The 21,719-nt window shown below is 35.2% G+C and overlaps 1 protein-coding gene across 36 annotated transcripts in view; it reads right to left on the reverse strand.

Moving 5' to 3' along the window:
• RIMS2 (regulating synaptic membrane exocytosis 2) overlaps positions 1-21,719 on the reverse strand; it is a 503,290-nt gene that overhangs the window by 198,387 nt on the left and 283,184 nt on the right. For 19 of the 36 annotated variants that reach the window (XM_075743530.1, XM_075743545.1, XM_075743546.1 and 16 more), the window contains 5 exons: positions 19,669-19,716; positions 11,352-11,482; positions 8,374-8,545; positions 7,695-7,848; positions 67-93 (listed from right to left, as the gene is read on the reverse strand). In XM_075743530.1, coding sequence (XP_075599645.1) covers positions 67-93; positions 7,695-7,848; positions 8,374-8,545; positions 11,352-11,482; positions 19,669-19,716 — 532 coding nt within the window. The remainder of the gene's footprint in view (positions 1-66; positions 94-7,694; positions 7,849-8,373; positions 8,546-11,351; positions 11,483-19,668; positions 19,717-21,719) is intronic. The other 17 variants (XM_075743550.1, XM_075743539.1, XM_075743525.1 and 14 more) reach the window with 3 other exon arrangements.

Raw genomic sequence — 21,719 nt, forward strand, 5'->3', positions numbered from 1 at the left:
AAATATCAAATTAAATTTTGCATGTATATGGAAGCAATAAGCATTTCTGGCATGCTGAAAATTTACCTGAATTATATGAATATAAGCCTTTATCTGGAAAACAAATATTGAAATGAAGTAGTGTCAGGGAAAAATACATGAATCAATACATGTAACAGGGATGGTTAGAACCTTAAACTTCATTAGAATTGCTGCTGGAGAGTGAAGAATTTGATATTGTAGGCCACATTCATTCATAACAATAAAAGTCAAGCAGCTAGGAGGAATTAAACCACAAAAATGCCGATCACTTCTAGATCAACATTTATGTTCAGCAGTCACAGAGGATTTGTAGAGCTATTACAGTCATTTCCAATTCTGAAATACAACTGCACATTTACTACAAACAAGAGTTTAGGTTTTTAAGGGCAAAATGTACATTTAACCAGGCAAACAATATGGGCTGCTACGCTTAAAGTAACTGCACACTGCTGCTGGCACCTCAGCAGGAAGTTATTAGTAGAACTTTCCTGAGATGTAGCTATGAATCCTACTTAAAATTTAACAGACTCAGAAGTGATGTTCCAGTCAATCTTCTGTCTCCAGCTAGGTCTTAATATGGTAAATATGTTCATACATTAATACCTTATCTACATAATCATTGTTACCAGTAAATTTAACTACTATGAATCTACTACTTATGATTTCTGTTTATTTTTTTTCAAGTTGGGTTTCTTCATAAACATAATTAATTTTCATGGCCCAGCTCCAGAATGCCATTATGCTATATAATTTGAAGGTGAATAATAGGGTTTTTTCAGCATCATTTACAAACTTTTGGATGTAAGCTTTACTGCATAACTTCTCTAATATTTGTATTCCTTGGTACTAATCTGTTCTGGTTATGAATTTCATGAGAAACCAACTACAAAATTAGGAAAAATGGAGTATGGGGAAGTTTTCTAGTTTACTCCAGTAACATCAGAAAGTCACCAAACATTTAAGTATGCCATCCAAAAAAAAAAAAAAAAATCAATTAACACAGTCTAGAAATTATTTATATAATTAAAAATTATGGACTTTCTGAATTTAACTGTAAAATCTGTAAAAGGGTAGAGCTTCTTGAAGAGCACAAGAATATAAAAATACTGAAATTATAATGGCAGTGAGGACTAAGTAAGTCATGTTTGTTTCTGTATCATTATAACACAGGAAGGAAAAAGTCAGAATGCTATTAAACCCATCTGAAAACTTCATCAGAACCATCACAGTTATATGCTAGCTTATTATGCTTCAACAATTAAAAAAAAATTACACCGTACCTTTGGTAAGAAAAGGAAGCAACTGTAAGGACCTATATCTTTTAGAATCTTTTTAAAGGTCACCTAACTTGCTGTTTATTGACTGCCTAGCAAGCTTACTTTACCCTATCCACTGAGTTATTCAACAAAGAACATCACTTTTCTGTCACCATTACATGACAGAATAGTTTAATAACATGATTCTATCAAGTAACCACAGCAAATATGTTACAAATAATTTTCCTTAAATGGAAAACCAGGATTTTATGTATTTTTGTAGTTTAATTATAATTTTATAAAGTTTATTTTAAAATTTCCAAACAGCACAGAATATTTTAAATAAGTTTCTTTTGATAGGAAAAAGAAAAATATTTTCACAGTTTAAGGCCTTTTCAGACACCCCTGTATCATGTTAAATACCTTTTAATTAAAGTATTTAATAAACCATAGATGTACAATAAATATAATAAATAAATCATAGGTGTATAATAAATACAATACTGGTATATATATCCATATTCTATGAACAAAACATCAATGCATGCAAACAAAGATAACATGCCCAAGGCCTGTGGTCCATAAAAGAAAGAGAAAAATTAAGGAAGAAGCATGAAAGAGAAAAATAAGTGTTATTCTCGCTCTCTAGGGTAAAATTCTTATAATACATTCATCATTCATAGTCTGTGCTGCTGACCGTAAAATGCTCCATATTATAATTTGAAAAAAAAGTCACTGATGCATGTTTCCATTAAGTACAATTTGCTTACCTACTAGTGGACAGCATTATTATAATTCCTTCAGGTAAGATTCATACAATCACAGAAGGTTTGGGTTGGAAGGGACCTCAAAGATCCTCTAGTTCCAACCCCCCTGCCATGGGAAGGGACACCCTCCACTAGACCAGGTTGCCCAAAGCCTCATCAGTGAGGCTCATTCAGTGGCATTGATTTAAAATTATCATACTGATTTACCATATTCACAACAAGTTAAATTAAATTGCTGAGACAGCAAGATCCTGATTCTGCAGTAAAATGAAACTCCATAGAGTTCCACCAAAGTCAATGAGCTTTCATTGGAAAACTGAGGTTTGAAACGCAGGTGCTCCGGTTTCACAGGATAAAGTTTCCAATACATTGTAATTGATTATTATTAAACTTTAATGATTTTGCTACAACCAAGTGTATCTCTTAATGTTTTACAATATAGACTTGAAAATTTTAACATTTAAATAATGTAAGAGAGGGCTTGAATTAACAGTTATAATGTTCAACTCATCTTTGATTTGATGGTACAGCCACAGAACTGAAAAAAACCCAAAACAATCAATCCTCAGCACCCAGCAATGACAATTCCATCTAAAAATGTTTTTCAAAAATTACTAAGCTACAAGATCCTTTATTTGTGAATTCAGTCTCTCAATTTGTTTTTTCTAGTCAGATGTAATAATTTTTAGTGAGTTAAAGTCTCGGCATTGGGCCAGAAAATATAGTCTGACTTGAGAAAATGTATAAAAGTGACAAAAGAAGATGACAAAAACTTTCATTTGATTCAAAACACTTTGCTTATGCATTACAGAATTTTTATTCCCATCTGCATGAATAAATAAAATTCAGAAAAGGAATGTTATAGATAGTTACTATCTGCAGGGGTTTTGTAGAACATAACTATACTCATTTTTTCCCCACAGTTTAAATACTCATTACTGTAATTTCTCTCCCTCCAGATTTTTTTTATATGCCTCAAGATTCATGAAACTCAGTGAATGGGGTCATCAATTACTTTAATTCTAAAAGTAATGAAAGCCAAATTCCCTTTGAAAGAAAGCTACTTCACAGTCAATTTATTTACAATTGTTTTGGTCCTGACTGATTTTTCTGGTGTTCAGTTCTTGAAAAAATACAATTTGATCCACCATTTTGGACTTCTTTACATTGATTTCCAAACACTGTCATTTCTAAAATCTCTTAGACCATGTTTTCAGCAGACTTTATCTTACATGGACTTACTAATTTTCCCCGACTGAGGATGCTCAAAATATAAAACTTCACTTTTCTTTTTATTTGTGCATTCTCATGTCAATTAAAAGCTCTCCTTCCACTCCTGTACATACTTATGCTGCAACTAGAGGCCTGAAAATGTCTGGTTTTACTGTTCTATTCACAGTTCTTCCCTTGTTTGGGCATTTAGTTATCTACACTGTACACCACTCTCTGTGGTCTGTAGATCAATAATTCAGACAGCTTGGTTTTAAAGCTGCAAAATCTGACTTAGAAAACTAGTGACAGTTACTTTTTAATCCTAAGGAATCTGGAGATTCTTAAAATATTTGAAGCAAACCATAATCTGCTTCTAAAAGACATTCAGAGTCAATATAAAACTAAAAATAATTGTTCTTCAAAGTGCACAATAAACCAACTGAACAGTACCGGCTCACACTGCACAAATGCACACATTACATGGACATAACTGTAAAAGATTGAATAAGAAAGTCTCAGATCCAGTTTGATGTCTGTTATCTCTGTATTCTGGGCTACACAGAGAGGAAGTAGTTTTTTATTTGCAATCAAATGGTATAAAACCTGCTTGATTTCTGTATCAGTTCTCAATAAATAGGAATACCAACAATAACTTCCATCCCATTGATCCTAACAGCTCTGAACATAACATTCAAACCACATTCAATTTTCAGCATAATCTGTAGTAAGCCTCTTATCTAATGTGAGATGGAACAATAATACTGTGGCCTAACCAACAACCCAAATCTTTTTTAAAATAATCTTTAGTTTTCTGTTTACAATCTCTTTTTAGAGGCAATATAAAAAAGAACTTCAGTTTGTCTATAATTCTAATTTATGCTGTCTGGAATTCTTAATTTATGGCTGATTTTATGTCAAATGCTAGAGAAAATGAAGCCATTTTAAAAATTAACTTCAGCACAGTAAGTACAATAGAACTACTCATTACCTCACATTTCACATAAGAAAAACCTTAAAATATACTGATTGGATAAAAACCAGTCAGTTTATGAAAATCTGAAATATAATTAGCTGAAAGGCCTAGTAAGTTATAATCCTATGTTCTATATTATTTCCCATTTCTAAGTAGAACTCTTTCAAAAAATACTAAGGAAAAAGCATGGTAATGATCCTTCATCACCAGGAAGTTAATGGATCGTATGGACCAGAGGACTGGGCAAGAGAATGTGGACAGCTGCCTTAGATCAGTCTGTACCACAACATAATGCCCACTCAAAGATGTGGAGAGATAAATATACGTAGAAACTAAGCTACTGCTTCTGAAATCGGGTTCCTGAAAAAATGGCATATGGAGCTCTGTGGGAAGCTTGCACTTTGCTACTGGCTATACATAAATATAGGAGTTCAGTCTTCAGGGCTGACAGTCTGCTCTTCTTCAGGAACACTACAATTCAGTGATATTAAAAAGAGAACAGAAGTAAGTGGTAAGTGTAGGTGGTTCTTTTAAACTACCTTTGGAGAATAACATTTAAGTATTGTCTTCAAATACTATCTTCAAATGTATGTATTTATAGCTACTTGGCAATCGTGAAGATAAGAAAGCTTAAATGTGTAGATATGTATTTAAACAAACAACTAACCACCTTGTAATTCAAAATCTCTCTCTTGTTATTTCTCACATTAACAATTTTGGGGGGCATGCAATAAAGTACTTCATATTGTACTCACTAATTCTATACATAGAGGCATCACAGAAATGAACAAAAGATGGGAGGACTGAACTGCCCAGATTTTCCAGCCCCGGAAACTGAAATCAGCCTAGTGTGTAACAGAACAGTAAGTGTTCTAAGATGTCCTTTGAAAAAGACAGTTGAGCTTGCTAGACATGCCTTGTCTTCATTCTGGAGATTTTTTTCATGTTGTCGTAATGTGCAACTGGATAACATCTTCTCCTTCATCATATACAAGAGTTATTATTGAAAGACAGAAAAAGAGCTTCGTACACAAGAAATTAAGTTTAACTGAATAGTCTTCTGAAAACTCAAAAAAGAAAAAAAAGTAAAAGAACCAGACTTCTGGATGTTATTAATATATTATAAATATCTCACTTGGTGAAGGCAAACAGTCATAAGATGTGCTGTCTGTCCTTCGCCAATCACCTGGTGATGATGTTTACGTTGGAAGGGCTTTTTGGAGGTCATCTGGTGCAATCCCTCTTTCGGGCTTGGCCAACTGTGTAGCATTACTTACAGCCTTGTCCAATTTAGTTCTGGATATCTCCAATAGGATATACTACCATCTCTCTGGACACTAAGAAATACTTTTATTTCCATTCTAGAGGTGTGACACCAATAAAATAATAAAAAAAATATTTTTAAATTGTTAAATGGATACTGCCACCGTTGCAGAACTCTGACCAGACATTAAATTTCCATTTGGATGCCTTTCCAGTCCCAGAAAAGGAGAGATTTTAATTACAAGAGACCTTGTTCCCTATACTTGTACATGTAAAACTATCTGTTCAAACTGAAAATTATTTATGACACATAAGGATTCAAGAAGTGCATGTATTCCCAGGACACTAGAGAAAATCCTTCTTTATGGGATCCTGATCACAGTAGGAACGTGAACAGAAAATTTATTGTAGGAGTATGTGAATTCTCCAGCAATCACAGTGAACGTCTGACACTGCTTATTTGGTTGAAGTTTTTAGAACCTAAAGTTGTCAAAGTACCGCTCTGGAAACAGTCAGACTAAATAATTTTAATTGAAAAGCAGGACTTCTACACCAAATCCTAGTGCTTCACAAACCAGAAGATTTGATAAGTACTTCCTTCTACATTTCCAGACAGACATATAAGATTGTTCATTTGACCATTTTATTAGTATTAGTATTAGCATTAGTATTAGTATTTAGCATTTAGCATTCACATTAGTATTATAGTATTGTTAATGTTATTAGTATTAGTATTAAACTTACTGACTCAAATTTTTAGTCAATATCATTGAATAGATATTTAGTCAAGTATTACTACAATCTTTTCCAAAATAAAGCAGTTACTGTTTTATTCATTCTCAAAGGCACAGAGAGGAATTACTATAAACAAACAGGGTTTGTTTGCAGGACTGAGTATTCCCTGAAAACCAGAATTTCACTAACTTCACATACAAACAGATACTGAAATGTCCAGCTGGTCTGTGAAAGTAATTTTACATGGAAAATTTAGCTTCCTAAAATGCGTTACAAGATGGCAGAAAACATGGAAGAAAAAGAATTTTAAAACTTTACTTAAGCAACAGTCATGCTACTTGGGAAGACTGAAGAGGATTGAATTGAAGCAGAACTCTTTACCTGTTAACTATCCCTTCTTTCCTCCTTTTGTGGATAAGTATAATCTTACAGTTTGAAGGCTATGCACTGTAACTCTGTTAATTTATCTATCTCTGAATATTATGATATGGAGCATTTTAATCCTTTACACCACCCAGTGCACAGACACAAAAGCTGTCAACTACTTGAAATAGTTATGTACAAGGGATTATTTAACAGAGAATCCACATAGAACATATGAAATATCCAAGCTTGTTTGCATGGCTACACACGCATATGTTTCTGTGAGTTTGTGTGTAACATATACACACACACACTCACATACAGTGACTCAAAAACCCCAAAGAATTCTTAGAAATACCTTTTGGGTTGTTGGGGTTTTTGGGTTTTGATATCAGTGACAATTTATATTTTATAAAGTTAATTCAGTGAAGAATAGCTTTAAATCACTGACAGTACTGAGCAGCTAAACTAGAAAAAAAAATGAAGTATTCAGGAAACAGGTTTTCACCCTTTACTGTCTTATTCTTATGTGTTTAATTTTTTTAGCATACTGTATATAAGCTGTTTTTAAAATATCTGCTGATAACATCAAGCTACTGTGGATCAGTATACCAAACTCTACAAAACAGAATTTTAAGAGGAATTCCATTTGTGAATGTAACCACGTAAAATAGTATCCAAATAAGGCAACAGGCCATGGTATTCATTTAGCTACATATGATGTCATATACAGGTCACTTTAAGACATATGAGCTAAAGGGAAAGGTTCTGCACATTCACTTTTGGTTAAACAATGAAATTAGAAACATAATATAGGAGATAGGACTTTGAGATAAAAACAGCACATTGCAAAAGACCAAGATAATTTGCTCAAGCTCAGGATCTGAACTAGGTGGTTTCATAAGAAAAACCTGCTGTATGGCACAGTGGTCAATATTACCATCTGTAGCATGTCAGGCTCCCATCAGTAATCGTAAATGACCTAACTCATAACAGCTACAAATGAACATACAAATTCTGTGAGCTTCCGATCTACAAGAATTTAATATACCTTACACATTAATTCAAATTAACTATACACAATGTGTAAAACTCAAAACCTACTTTGTAACCTCCTTGTGGGACTCTCGCCATGGAGTTGTCTGCGTGGCAAATATGGTGAGGGATGGGGAAGTGGCAATGAAGAGACATCATGCGTTTGAAGTTTGTACCAATGAGGTTCATCATCTAGTAGTGCTGTCTCTAACTCAATAAGAATCTATAAAAGAAAAAATGGTTAAAAGTAGGAAAGAATTACATAACAGAACATTTTAAAATAGTTCATAGAATTTATTCTATTATTGGCTTATTGTTAAGCACTTTGTCTGAAGTGTTATAAAAGTCTTGCATTTAATATGCAAGGAGTTCCTGTGCCTTTTACATCACTAAATATACCAAAATCTTTTGCACAACTTTTATTACCTTATGACAATCTTTACAGCATTCAAATATCTAGTAGCAAGTTAGTACCAAAGTGTTGGAATGTTGCTGAAACAACTACGGATAATATGGATTTTCTAAAAGAAATTGAGAAACCATGTGCATGATGTTACTAAGAACAAACACAGAAAGAATCTCATATCAGTACTAGGTGATAAGTGCGAGATCATTATTTGTTTACTGCTAAGTGAAATAAGGACAAATACAACAATTTAAAAGTTTTGGTTTGCTATATTTAATATTTTTTTTCAAAAATATTGTATCTAGACATGTATTTCTATAATAACTACCAATAATTGCATACCTCTCCTAAAAATTCACTTTCTTCTTCTCGAACTCGTGCTTGGTCCCAAAGAGTAATTTCTAACATTCGTTCTCTAAACTCTCTCCGATGAACTGGAGAATAAATGAATGTCTGGTTCCACTTAGGTTCCAATGTTTTCTTTACTGTTTTTGTTCTTCTTTTATTTTTATCACTGCAAAAAAACACCTAAATATTAAAAATGTTCAAAACACTGTTACACTGTAATAAGTATATCATGGAAAGCAGGAAATCTTAAATCAGCAGTACACTTTGTAGTATTATGGGCACTATAATCTATGTCAGGATTAGTTCTTTATGATAAAATAAAGTTCAGCACATATATTGAGGATAATTCATAACTTCATATTAAAAACTAAATTTAGGTGGCTTTCAGTTAATGCACCAATTCCGATTGTAAGAAGTTCCATGAGAAACAGAAGTGTTTTAATATGTTTGCTTTGGAAACAGCATTTTATAGAGCAAAATATAATTCTGTAAATGGGATTTCCATGAGGCATACTCTGACAGCAGAACACATCCGCAGACAACGTTGGGCATAGCAAAAATCTGCGTTTCAGCTAAACGAGCCAGCTGGTTCACTCAAGCTTCCTGTCCTCCAGTGGCTGACTCTTAAACTGCAGAGCAGCAGGGAGCCGCTGGCCTACATGATGGTCAGGGAGCTGCGGGCAGTGCAGAATCTTCTCTGCAGGGTTTTCCTGACTAAGGGCTCCACAGCTGGGAAACCAGAAGCCCTGAGAATGAGTTATATGTCATTTTCCAGCAAAGCTGGAAAGAACAGTGTTCTCAAAACAGCTACCAAAATCCTTTGGGTCACCCCAAGGATCCACCCAGGTTGAAGGTGGATCTCCCCTACAAGGTTGGCCTTCTGTTTCAGAGCCCAGTGAGGTCTCCATGCAAGGCTACCATGGAACTCCTGACTCTGGCTCCAGGCTGTGGTTGAAAGCAATGTGTTTTGCAGACTACTTCTGCTTGAAAGAATTAATATTTTCTGATGGAAACAAGTTTCACTGGCAAACACCCACACTCCTTCAACTGAGAATAGTGACAAGAGTTCTCATAACAATGCTTAATTTTAAACCTGCTGATTGCTGCATACTAGCTGTGGTACTAATTTATGTGGATTTTTTAATATGGCAATGCAGATACTATCCATTTGCTAATACTGGCAATTGTAATATAGTTAGTGTATTTCTGAACTGTTACTTAGAAGCTGGATCAAAATATTAACTAAGAAATAATCTTTTTAGACACATCGTTAAAACAACTAATGTAATTATTTCCATCATACTAAAGATTTGTTTACCCTTGAGAACTGAAATAAGTTACATTGGGCAAGCTTTTCCAATGAAATTTGTTTAATCAAAGGCAGTTCAGTATCTTCATCTAATTAAACGGTTGAATTATTTAAGTGTATTTTACCTCTAGCACATTTCCTTCTCCTACACAAGAAATACATTGTTGCTTACTAGCTCTTACTTCTAAGGAAAGGAAAATTAACTTGCATGTCAGACAAAAACCACAATTTAATAAGAAAAATTTCTGATTCTGAAGCAATAGAAAACATATAATAATTAAATAAAAAGTTCTGAATACTTCACATAAATGGGAAACACACATACAGCATAATAAAATTTCATGTTATGCAACTTTTCATATCTGTATACTGGAAAATATTTAATTAAATATTTTTCTTCTATGTATTTTCAGTTACTACAACTTATATTGTGAAGCATTCTGAACACAGACATTTTTGGTAGCTTTATTAATCTTGAAAAAGCAGATAAGATAATTTAAGCAGACCTGATTCTCAGTTTAGCACAGTTTCAGCATCTCCAAACACACTAGAGCAATTTGAATAAGAAATAAGAAACTAGTCCAACAGTTCAAGTGTTGGTGAGTCCAAGATAACACATCCAAAAACTTTTTGTCATCAATGACACAGCAAATTATGCAGTCACAGAAAATTTTCTTGTCAACATATGGTATAAAATGAAAGTGGAAAAGCAGTGTCCTCCAAAATACTGAATAGCTTTAATTCCTGTTGAAGTCAATTGGTACTGAAGGCAGTTAGCATCTTCCCAGTTTAGATATTAGGAAAAGGAAATGATGTAAAAATATAAACCATGAAGTCACATCCTATTTTACAGCTTCAGCAATGCACTGGTCAGTCTTTTATATACTGAGTTAGGTTAAAACTTTGAATTGTTTGGTTGATACACTACAAAATAAAGCTAAATATTTTCCCCTACTGACACAATCTGAGCAAATATCAATTAAAAAGAAATCAACTGGGGAACACATTATCCCCTTTGCTGTTTCTTCCCACCACCTAAGTGGAAATGGCAGAAAATCATGGACTGAAAAATGAAGGAGCTATTCAGAAATAAGAGTCCCTACCAAAGTTTAATTTTCCCTAAATGTACATATAATCCCTGTCCAGATTAAAATCAGTTTGGGGGAAGTTTTGAAGGTACATCTGGGAATTCTCAACTGAGTCTCCTTCAGCCTTAACTCATCCTTTGATATGAAATCTACGTGTTTCAGATGCCCAACCTGTTCCTGCTTTGCTGCGTAAAGGTGTGGCAAACTAAACTGCTGGACTGATCAGTCCAAAATGTGTGAAGCTAAATTTGTAGCATTTTCTTTGCACTAAACAGGAATTTCCTGTCATAGGAAATAAGGGCATTATAAACCACTACAAACATTCTTTGCAAATAACAGATCCCCACGCAATGATGAATGTTTACCTTTCCTTTTCTATTTGGTATTTAATAAAATATCCAGTGAAACTGAGTGTGTGTTTAGTGTTCAATGACACATTGCTGTTACATAGTATGTTCAACAAAGAAACTCCAAACTGTAAGATTTTTCCATATGACCAGTAAACTCATCTGTGTGTGCCATCTAAGTATCAGACATTCTTACTCAAATGTTCCTTGCCTTTGTGTTCACCCTACCTTCTGTCTGGAAGAAAGTAAATTTTAACATAAGGATTCCTTGGCCTCCCATCTTCCCTTGAAGGAAGATCCTTTGCTCCCAATATTGTCACTATTAACTGATGACCAACCTTGTCATACCACAGTTTTATCTGTAATGAGAAAATATTAATTAGTGAACCCATTTCTACAACAAAGTACATATAAATCTTTAACATTAATTTTGCTCATAAGCTCCTATTTATATTGGTTACTTAAACAGAAAATATCATGTTCTACACATAACAATAAATTAACACTGTAATAGCGTCAGTATGTAACAGGAGTTCCTCTTTTTAAAAAACCTGGTACAATAAGTACATTATTTCATACTAATTGTTTTTCACGTGGTGCTCTGGTTAGGATTATTCTCTCTTGGAAGTGATATTGTATTACTTGCATTACTGATGTATGGTATTCATAAATGTAAATTTCTAAGGAGGTTATGTACAATGACTGAATAAATTTTTCATGTCCTGTTGTGCTGGAAAGACTATGGGATAAGACCATAAATATTTGAAATCTTTAAATGTTTTTCAAGATGCAGAGTCTCATACTGAATTCATACAAGCCCTCCAGAAACTGTAAGAGAGGGAGGCTCAGTAGTCCAACCCTCTTTGCAGTCCAACCCAGCAACAACAAGGTGAAAACTACTATTAGTCATCTGTAGAAATTACTATTAAGCAGTCTCAGACTTGGTCTGCTATCCTTTTTTCTTGCTACAGTCACTAGAAGCTGCTATTTAGCTATTTCAGTTTGAATACTATCGCTGCAAATACATTATTGAAGCAGAAGATATACCTACTTTAGAGCACTCACTGTGGAAGGGGGAAATGGTGCCGTTAGGACAAAACAAAGCTTTCCAAATAGCCAGGGAGTCATTACATGGTGGTACCACTGCAATTTCATTAACTACAGGGGTTAGTAGAGAGGAGGGTCTCTTCATGGGGACTTTGCCTGAGACAGGGGACAAACTAGGACATTTAAAAGAAACACTGACGCTGCCTGAATCAAGGGAATCAAAAAGAATAGTGCCCAACTTCACACCTAACCAAGCAGTGCACCTTTAGGGGTGAATATACCCTAGCTCAGGTAAACATAACCAGGGGAAGGTGCACTTTCTTGGAGCCCACCTCACATCTTTCAGAGACAGGGTCTCCATCTGCTGTCATAACTCATCTTCAGGATTTCAGTCACTTAAAGAAAGGTCTTGATACAATTCTCAAGACTTTTGACCCACCAACAAGAGGCTGATTTAGCTTTCTACCATTCCTAACTCTTCAGTAACTGAGATTACACTGACACACCAACTCAATCAATGGCGGCAGTGTACTTCTTCCTTATCCACTACTTTAGATTTGCAGCTCCTGTAGCCACCAACCAGCAGTGTTTGGATAGATATTAAAAAGGGGAGGATACTTGTCCTCTACTGTCATGCCGTTGGCCCTACTACTGACTTGATAGGTCAGTTAAAGGGCTCTATGGGTACTAAAGCAGAAAACTGTGAGAGAAATTATCCTTAATAAGTTGGATTCAAGAGAGTTCTAGATGCTGTTCCTACATTCCTGCAAAGCAAGGGGCTTTATCAGTGATATTTCTAAACCAAGAATTATCTGGACTATCAGGTATCTTCATCCAGCTACAGATCACAAGTAGAAAGCTTTGCACCAACTGTATAAATCCAAAGCAAAGCTTTAATGACCTCTGAAGTGCAAGTCAACTTAGATGTTCTCTGGCACTGAATGTATCTACCCAGAGGCTTCCTTGGGAGTCCTTGAGCAAAGGACAGACTTGGCTAGTCCCACACCCCAAAGAGAGTAGCACTGAAGACAATCTTGTTTATCTGCTTTTTAGGGGAAAATTGTCCTTGCTTAAGCAGAATGCAATATATTTGCAATCCAGACACTGTCACAAACTGTGACTGAGTGAAGGTGAGGTAATCCAGACATGGGTGCCAAAAATATAACCAGAATTATTCATTCCTATTCAGGCTAAAAATTTCTTCACCATATTTGTTTCAGACTGGATTTTTGCAGGAAAACTTCAGCCAAAATGCTTGGAGAATGATTCTAAGTAGAAAGTTAAATCATCTGACACCATTTCTTTGAGATGCTCTAAAATCTGTGGTTTGGAACAAGAACTCAAAATTTGCATTGACTTATACCTTCTACTTTTATCTTAATACTCAGACAAAAATTTGGAAAAACTTGTACATAATGGGCATATTTTCCCTGTAATTTGACTTGTTACAGGAAAGGTCAGGAGGCAGAATTATGACCAGAAGGCTCGTTCTCTCCTGTGTTCACACTACTAGCACTCCAATATACAGCACAGGCACTTGTAACCCAAGAAGTCATTTGACTTGGATGGAAAGAGGAGGAAAGAAACTAGGAGTAAGAGAATGGACAAAGAATCCCATGGATGGGAGGATGGGATTGCATTCTCATGGGCTTAGAAGAAGGAAGAAGGGACAAATCAGAAATTGTTTTAGAATTATTGGGAAAGTAAAGGATACAGGATGCTTCTTGGTGAAACACAGGAAGAATGGAACTACCAATGTCATGGACCATAGAAGAACAGAGGGGCAAAACCAGACTGAATAAGAAAAATGGAATGAGGTGACAAAAGAACCAGCCATTCTGTAACTGGTACAAAATATGTTGCACAGAGAGATTGGGATGAAAGAAAACCTGACAAGTCAAGGCAGGAAACCAGAAAGGAAAATGAGAAACAGAGTTAGACTAGCACAGTGATCATGGAAAATGAGTTAGGGAATAGGACTGATCTAATTCTGACTCTCCTGTGTGTAAGTATTATGACAATATTCAGATGGTATATTTTCCTACAAGAACCTTGTCTTTTCTCTTCACAAGGAGAGAAAGGGCAGCCATTTAAAACAGCAAGGTGCAGTCCAAGAGGACTGGATTCCATCCCTTCCTCTTTACCAGAGCTTTTGTATATTGACGGGTGGATCCCTTAAAGCATTTCAAAGTGTCTATACAAATTGCATATTCTTCATTGTCTGGGAGCCTGGCATGAGACCCTGGTGCCTGATTTGTAGTGCTACGTAAAGCATTGGAATTGAAGTCTGAGGTGTGTATTATGCATGGACAGAACCTGGTTGTCTCGGACTCTGATCATAGTTTTTCAATTCTTAATAAATGCAGGACAATCCTACCATACCTCATAGAATATTATATAAATTTTATGTTGTGAAATAAACATGAGAGAGCACATATATAACAGATAAGCTGAGGAGAAAATTATTTTTTCTTTTATAGCTTTGTTGAGTAGTATGCAGAAAAGATTCCTAACATCAAAAAACGAACATTGAATTTTTCAATCCACAGGGTGAGAGTCCCACAGGAACGTACAGGTGTGATGCTCAGCACTGAAAGATTTAAGCAGCTGACTAACAGAGCAGAATCTACAAACTTCCCATTCAGCAGTTTTTTAGACATCCAGGAATGGCACTTTTAAAAGCTTAGAGCACCTAAGAAACTGTGATGATGCAATCATCATGAAGATAAATAATAAATAAGTAAAATACACCACAGGAAAACCATGCTGGCTGATGCTAATGTGGAGGCTAACACCTGTAAAAAACATCTTGAATAGGACTTTGTCTACCTAGACAATTTAGGATGTAAGCACCTAAAATTCACTTAGAAAGTGATCCAACCAGAATGCTTTCTAAAGATCTTTCTAGTTAGTGTTGAAGTCCTGGAAATGTATTTGCTACACACATGCTCATAACACTTTCCTTCCCTAGGCAGATGTGAATCTAATTCTCGACTAAACTTCTGTTGTAACCTACATTCAGGCAAACAGGCGTCTAAACTCAATGCTTCCTGAAATTGTGAGATGGTCTGTCATCCATAAAGTGGCGCATCTGCTGCACTCCTTGAGACAGGCTTCCAGGTAAGAATACCTGCCATGCAGAATGCAAGAAACAAAAACTCTTCTGCAGTCAGGTGATGAAAGTAGTCACCAGGGGAAGCAGAGATGATGAACTGGCCCCAGCTTTATAGGATTCTTTCTGGTTTTTAATGAATAGTGGTCCAATACAAGATCAATACACATTTGGGGTAACAGGTCTGTAATCTACTACACTAAACTTAAGCTGTCTTTGCTATCACCACACACTTATATGCCCAGCCATACAGCATCTCAGCTTCAGATAAGACTTCATATTCCAGAGAAGAAAAAGATGTGCAATAGCTTGATGATAAAGGCACTTTTCTGAGAGACAGGTTCAATCTCTCCAGTCTAAACAGGGCTTAAACCACAGATGTCCTGCTTCTGGAATGAGTCTCCTGCACATAGAACAGTATATAAAAGCTGACTGCTGGTGTTGCATCCTAAGTGAGTGTGCAGGTACCTAGTATTCCTGTTTGGTCCTCTGTAGCCTCAGGAGAGGACAACTCTCTCTGGAGAATTGACTTACCCTCTGGAGCAGCCTAAGTTTCAAATAGAGTTAATGGAGATAGGTGTCCTTTATTTAGGCTGGATCACTCACTGCAGATATTGAGGTTCTTAGTTCTTTCATTCAACTGTCCATGTCTAAGTTCCTCCCCAAGGCATCTCAGACTTATCTGAAGCTAGCTTAAGTTAAGTTGTATAAATTAAGCACATGAATTCAGTTTACTAAATTTAATCCTTTTTCTTTTAGATCTCATCTTAACTAGAAATGTTATTCAGAGCACTGATTGAAGTCAGAGTTCTAGAAAAGAAGTAATCATGTAATTGGGACCCATACTCTAATACATATGCATAAGGGATAAGAAAATCTAAGTAATATTATTATTGACACTTACTATATTCCTATCTCATGAATGCTTGACTGTTTGCTTAACTATGCAATTCTAATGTGTTTTTGTGTACAGCATATACAGGCATACTATATCGTAAGTGATAACTTCAGATTTAAAAACAGAATATTTGAAGTTTTTAATTCTATGCTGCACTTTATTTCTTTATTTGTTATATAAGGGTTTCTTCATGAATCTCATGGAAAAGAGATAAAACTTGTGCCACTGGAAGAGACCACTTGCCCTGCAACTTGATTTCTATCACCACAGCCTACTCAAACATCACTGGCTTTGACAGACAGCTGGCCAGACATTTTTGTTCTTCTGTTTTTCATTATAATTTTTCATGTAAAACCTACATACCTGTTTATTAGTGTAATATTTTGAAACTGAGATACTACTTTTCTTTCTTTCTTGCATTATTCTGAAACAAGAGATACACCAGCAGAATCTGTTGTTGCAAAAAAAAAAAAAAATATTCTTGGTTTAAATGCTTACAGGAATTATGTTTTGGGGACTTAAGCTTATGTAGATGCAGAAACTGTTCTGAGGTGGTAAAGTCTTTGATGTAGTTGAGGTGAGCTTTGATTGATATTAAACATACCTCTAACAAATCCTGACTACTGAGGGTTGCTAAACAAACTATTATTGCTATCTGCTTGGGTTGTTGTCTGGTATGCTGGAGCAAATACCAGAAAAGGCTGTCAAATTGAAGAGCTTCTATGATATGAAGGCCAGAAAATTATGGAGGTATTTAGGTTGCCCTAATAGACATTTCTTTTAAAATTTTCTTTTTTAGTGGCTTCATCTTGATTGCAATAATGCCAAATAGACTTTTGCATATATATTTTTATACATGATCAAATATACTGATGTTCTGTATTAAAGCAAAAAGGATGTCTGAAATTTTTGAAGTTAGAAAAAAAGCAGTGGTTTCATGTCAACTCTGGCTCGAAAGGAGGCTCCACCAAGTAAAGAAGAGATACTGCACAGAAAACACCAATTTAAGAACAGATTATTCCCTACAAAGATATTGCAAAGCATCACTCTAAGTTAGAAAATTGCTAAACTGAATCTAAAAGTTCAGGAAATAAATATGCACTTTTCCAAGTACTTTAGAATTAGTAAAAGTTCAGGAGAAGGGTGCATCTTAGGGGAAAAAAGGAAATTGAGTGTTTTTCCTCCCAACAAAATAATAATGATAAGTTTTAAATCATCCACTAGAAAGTGAATGGAATGACAGAGAGAAATGTGAAAGAGGAACTTGTGCCAGAATCTGGCACATTATCACCAGGATCAGTTTCAGACTAACAAGTAAAGAAGATGCAAGCAAGAGTAAAGATGTGCATTTCCTGTTGAGAGCAATGAAACAAATAGTTATAAACAGAAATGTTTGGAGATCCTCATTCCTGTAGGGAATTCTACAGACACAGCTATACCACAGCCCACAATGTAATGTATCCTTCCTGACAACCAGAAACAACAGCTCAGAGCTCTGAGTTAGCTAAATTCTCATGCCAAAAAGTAACCGGAGTTCTACTGGAGTGCTTCTAATACCCTTGTTCTGCTCTTCCCTGTGGCCTGAATTGTAAACAGGTCTTAAATTAATCCATTTTAAACTATCTACCATCCCTACTAAAAGTGGGCAGATGGGGGACTTTTTCTTTCAGTCTAGCTGTAAAGATGTTGCCAAGGTTTGAGTTCCCCAGTAACTCTTGTCACAAACACTATGCTTAGCTTTGAATATGACTGAGCTCTGCAAAAACTGTTAAAGAGGTCCACGATGACCCCACAGACGTGCAGAAACAAAATTAGGACTAAAGACAATTCTTATCTGCAATACCAATAATAACCCAACCCGAGGTGAGAGAGTAAACCTCGTACACTTTCACCTCTTGCTGGATAATCTCTGTCAGGCATTACACTTGTTTTATTTTCCTAAATGACTACCATAATCATTTGATCAAAGTATTTTTTTTTCATTAGAGGATTTTAATCTAAGTAGAACTGATCATTTTATGTCTATTTATTTTAGATAATGTGATTAAAATAAGGAACTACTACATGTTACTTCTACATTACAGTATTTCATGAAACATGCAGGTTTCAGGTAGAGGTTTCCTTTTTAAATTGAAAATTAATTGTCATGTTATTTCTTACTTTATTTTCCACATATCTAAAAAGAAAATAAATATTAAAAGACTGCTTATGTCATATACAATATTTATCTTTATGAGCTACTTAACAACTTGTGATTAAATCTGTACCCCTCTTTGATTACATTACCACGAGTAGATGACAACTTTCTTAATCATGCTAAAGGAAGTTTTAAATTTTAATAGAGAGTCAGTTTATGTCAGTAGCACATAATAATATGTTACCCTAAAACAATACTATCAAGACATTACTTTCTTAATCTACATTTTTTTCTTAGATTTTTTGTATTTTGAATTTACATTTAAGAAGTTGTAAAGACTACTTTCGGGAAATAATATATTGTGAAAAAAATTGTACTTTATCAAATATGAGTCATAATCAAACCACTTCCTACAATCTTATTTAGAATTCCTTTATAATTATATATGTGATCTGTTTTCCATTTCAATATGAAACTTAATCATCTCTTTCTGATCATTTAGATCATCCTTTACATCTTTCCTTGAGCGATTGAGCAAGAGAAACATTTATACAGCTCCCACAAAAAAAGATTAACATCTCCATAAAGATATTTTGTAAGAAAAACAAATATTCTATTTACAAAAAACTGAAAAACATGCAGCAAAGCAAGATAAGCATTGTAACATATTAGTAAAACCTATTTTTGCATTAATCTACAGTACCTTAGGAGTTTCCTAATGAAAAAAGGCAAACAACTTGTACCTAAACAGAATACTAAAGTTAAATAAATTCACTAACACAATGGAAGAATTCATTTTTTGTTTAAATAGCGTTTTGGTTATTTTGATGTACTTTTAAAATGCAAGAACCAAGTTTCATACACAAGAATTTTCTTTCTTTAAACAAGGTACAAATTTTTTGCCTGTCTTCCACTCAAGGCGCTACTATTACTTGGAAAATGCAAAAAAAGGATGAGTTAAGTAATGATAATGAATGATTTAAAGAGACATTCATCTTTATATAATGACCTCAAGCACAAAATTATTTATTGCTTAAACAGTACACACATTTTGTATGTAGGATGCATAGCCATCATCACTATCGAAACCTATATGAGTTTGATATTGGGTAAACTGCAAAGCAAAAACTAGCTGTCTCTTTAAATTTTAATTTAATATTTTAACCCCCATGCAGAATTTTACAAGCTGCTCACAAGATGACATGAAACTTGTTAATATGGTTTTAAAGCAACACATTAAAAATATGGGAAAACGGACTATAATGTAACGTTTTCCTACTATGCATTTTCCATAACAAACAAAAGAAAAAAACCACAACTTTAGTTTCTGTCAGGCAGACGAAGTCTTTACCTGAACCCTAGGAACAAAAGGCGTTGTTCTTCTACTAAGGCTTTGGCTCTGGTAAGCAAAATTAAAGAAAAAGCAATAAAACAAAACCAAAAAGGACAACACGCTGGAAACTAAAAGACCAAAAGTAAAAACAAAGACACACAACTATTACTTTAAACACAGCTTTACACCAACGACATATTTATCTAACACAAAGTTATTTTAATGCAATGCATAAATTAAATCTGAAAATCTGTTACCAAATCAATCAAAACCCTGTGATGGAAATTCTGGCCTTAGGGAAGTCAGCAAGAATTTTGCCATCAATTCCCCCAGGAGCAAGGATTTCGATTTACAAGACTACAGATAACATTTACAATAGATTCAGAAATAACATTAACAAAAGTAGCAGGTCAGCAAAGTGTGATTTAAAAGTGGGGTCAGAAACATAAGTTCAGCTTGACCATCTCTTTCAGGAAGATAGTAGATGCGTATTCAGAGACAGAAAGAAGTACAGTTCATGCACTGACAGCTTTGGTTGCTTTCTAGAGTAAAGCAAGTAAAGTAAAAGGTTTTCTCTTTTCTGCAACTTTAAGAGACATTTGTATAAAAAGCCCTCCTAAATACTTAAAAAATGATTAAAAGAAAGTTAGTGCTATGTGGTATTAGCATTATATGGGGGAAGGTACAATCAACGTATTTCAATTCTCTAGCAATCATGACAGAAATGACATGTGGTATACACAAAAAACCTTTGCATGAAATGGGATCTAGAGCATTTAGCAAACTTAGTAGTTGCACTGCACGCATAGATACATTTATAACTCTTATTTTTGTGAAGTAACACTTCAGACTACATACAACCTTGTGGCTTCCAGTGGCTACATTAAGACCACATCGGCATAGGCAACACTCCCTAAGTTCCTGGACTAGCTACAAACTCCAAGCAACTACTCTCCATCTTCAGCTGAGGGCAACAGCTACGGGAGTGGCACAGCGAGGGTACTGAGCATGGGAAATGGACAGGACCAGGAGCACATGATGGTACCACAGAGAGGGCCAATGAGCGGGGGAACAGGAGCGTGGGAGTAGGTCACAACAACCACAGCAATCTGACAGACTCACATGTCCTTTACTTCCCTGCTTGGTTTTCCTGAGATTACTGATCTATTTCAAAGTGATGGAAAGAAGCTACTACTCAGTATTCACTTCCGTAAGAAATGTACCCAAAGTGTGGAGACAGGCATTGTGATGATGGTTCTGCCACCCTCCTTACTTACTTGGCATGCACAGATGCTGGAGAAATCTGTTCCATAAAATGTGTGAAGTAATCTGTTCTCACACCAAAGCAAGAGGATATATAAGAAAATTTAACAGTCTGGATCACGGGTTTTATCTGTTGTGCTCCTGTGCTCTGCGAGGTGCAGCAGCTGTGCACTGCCCCCGACTCTGCGCAGGCAGTACTGCAGAGCCCCAATATACAGGTGCCAGAATGTGACCTACTCACAGACAATAAAAGTAGATCTTCAGCTTGCTTCTGCTCCCTATTACAAGAGAAATACAGATATTCCAGAATACTGCAATCCTAAGAGGGATAGAATACCTCCCACCATGCACCAAGGGCCCTCACCTGCCATATTCTGCCTTGGAAATGGAGAGCAATAAGCACGTTGCGTGCACTACCTAGAACTTTCCAGGTTTTGACGTTAGAGCAACAGCCATTTACTTGTGTAGAGGTAGAAAGAGGAGAAAAGAAAGGGGAAAAGGAAAAAGTGAGAGGGTGAAGAGGAGTATATCGCATACTCGACCTCGTGCCCCCAATATGCAGACATATTATGTCCTTCACAATGTACAATATCCGCTTTCTAACATGCTACAGATAATACAACTATAATTAATATACCTGTAATTTTATTGCTTTATAAACTGTGTATGGAAAAATCTACTGAAATGGTTCTGTGGATCAGCTGTATAATGAAATGGATTAATTTAAGAAATTACATCCCCTTACTGTTAGAATTTCCACCAGTACAAAAGTGAAATATTGTAATTTTATACCTGTATTCATTTAC

Source organism: Balearica regulorum, chromosome 2, assembly GCF_011004875.1.
Source record: "Balearica regulorum gibbericeps isolate bBalReg1 chromosome 2, bBalReg1.pri, whole genome shotgun sequence".
Taxonomy (NCBI): Eukaryota; Metazoa; Chordata; class Aves; order Gruiformes; family Gruidae; genus Balearica; species Balearica regulorum.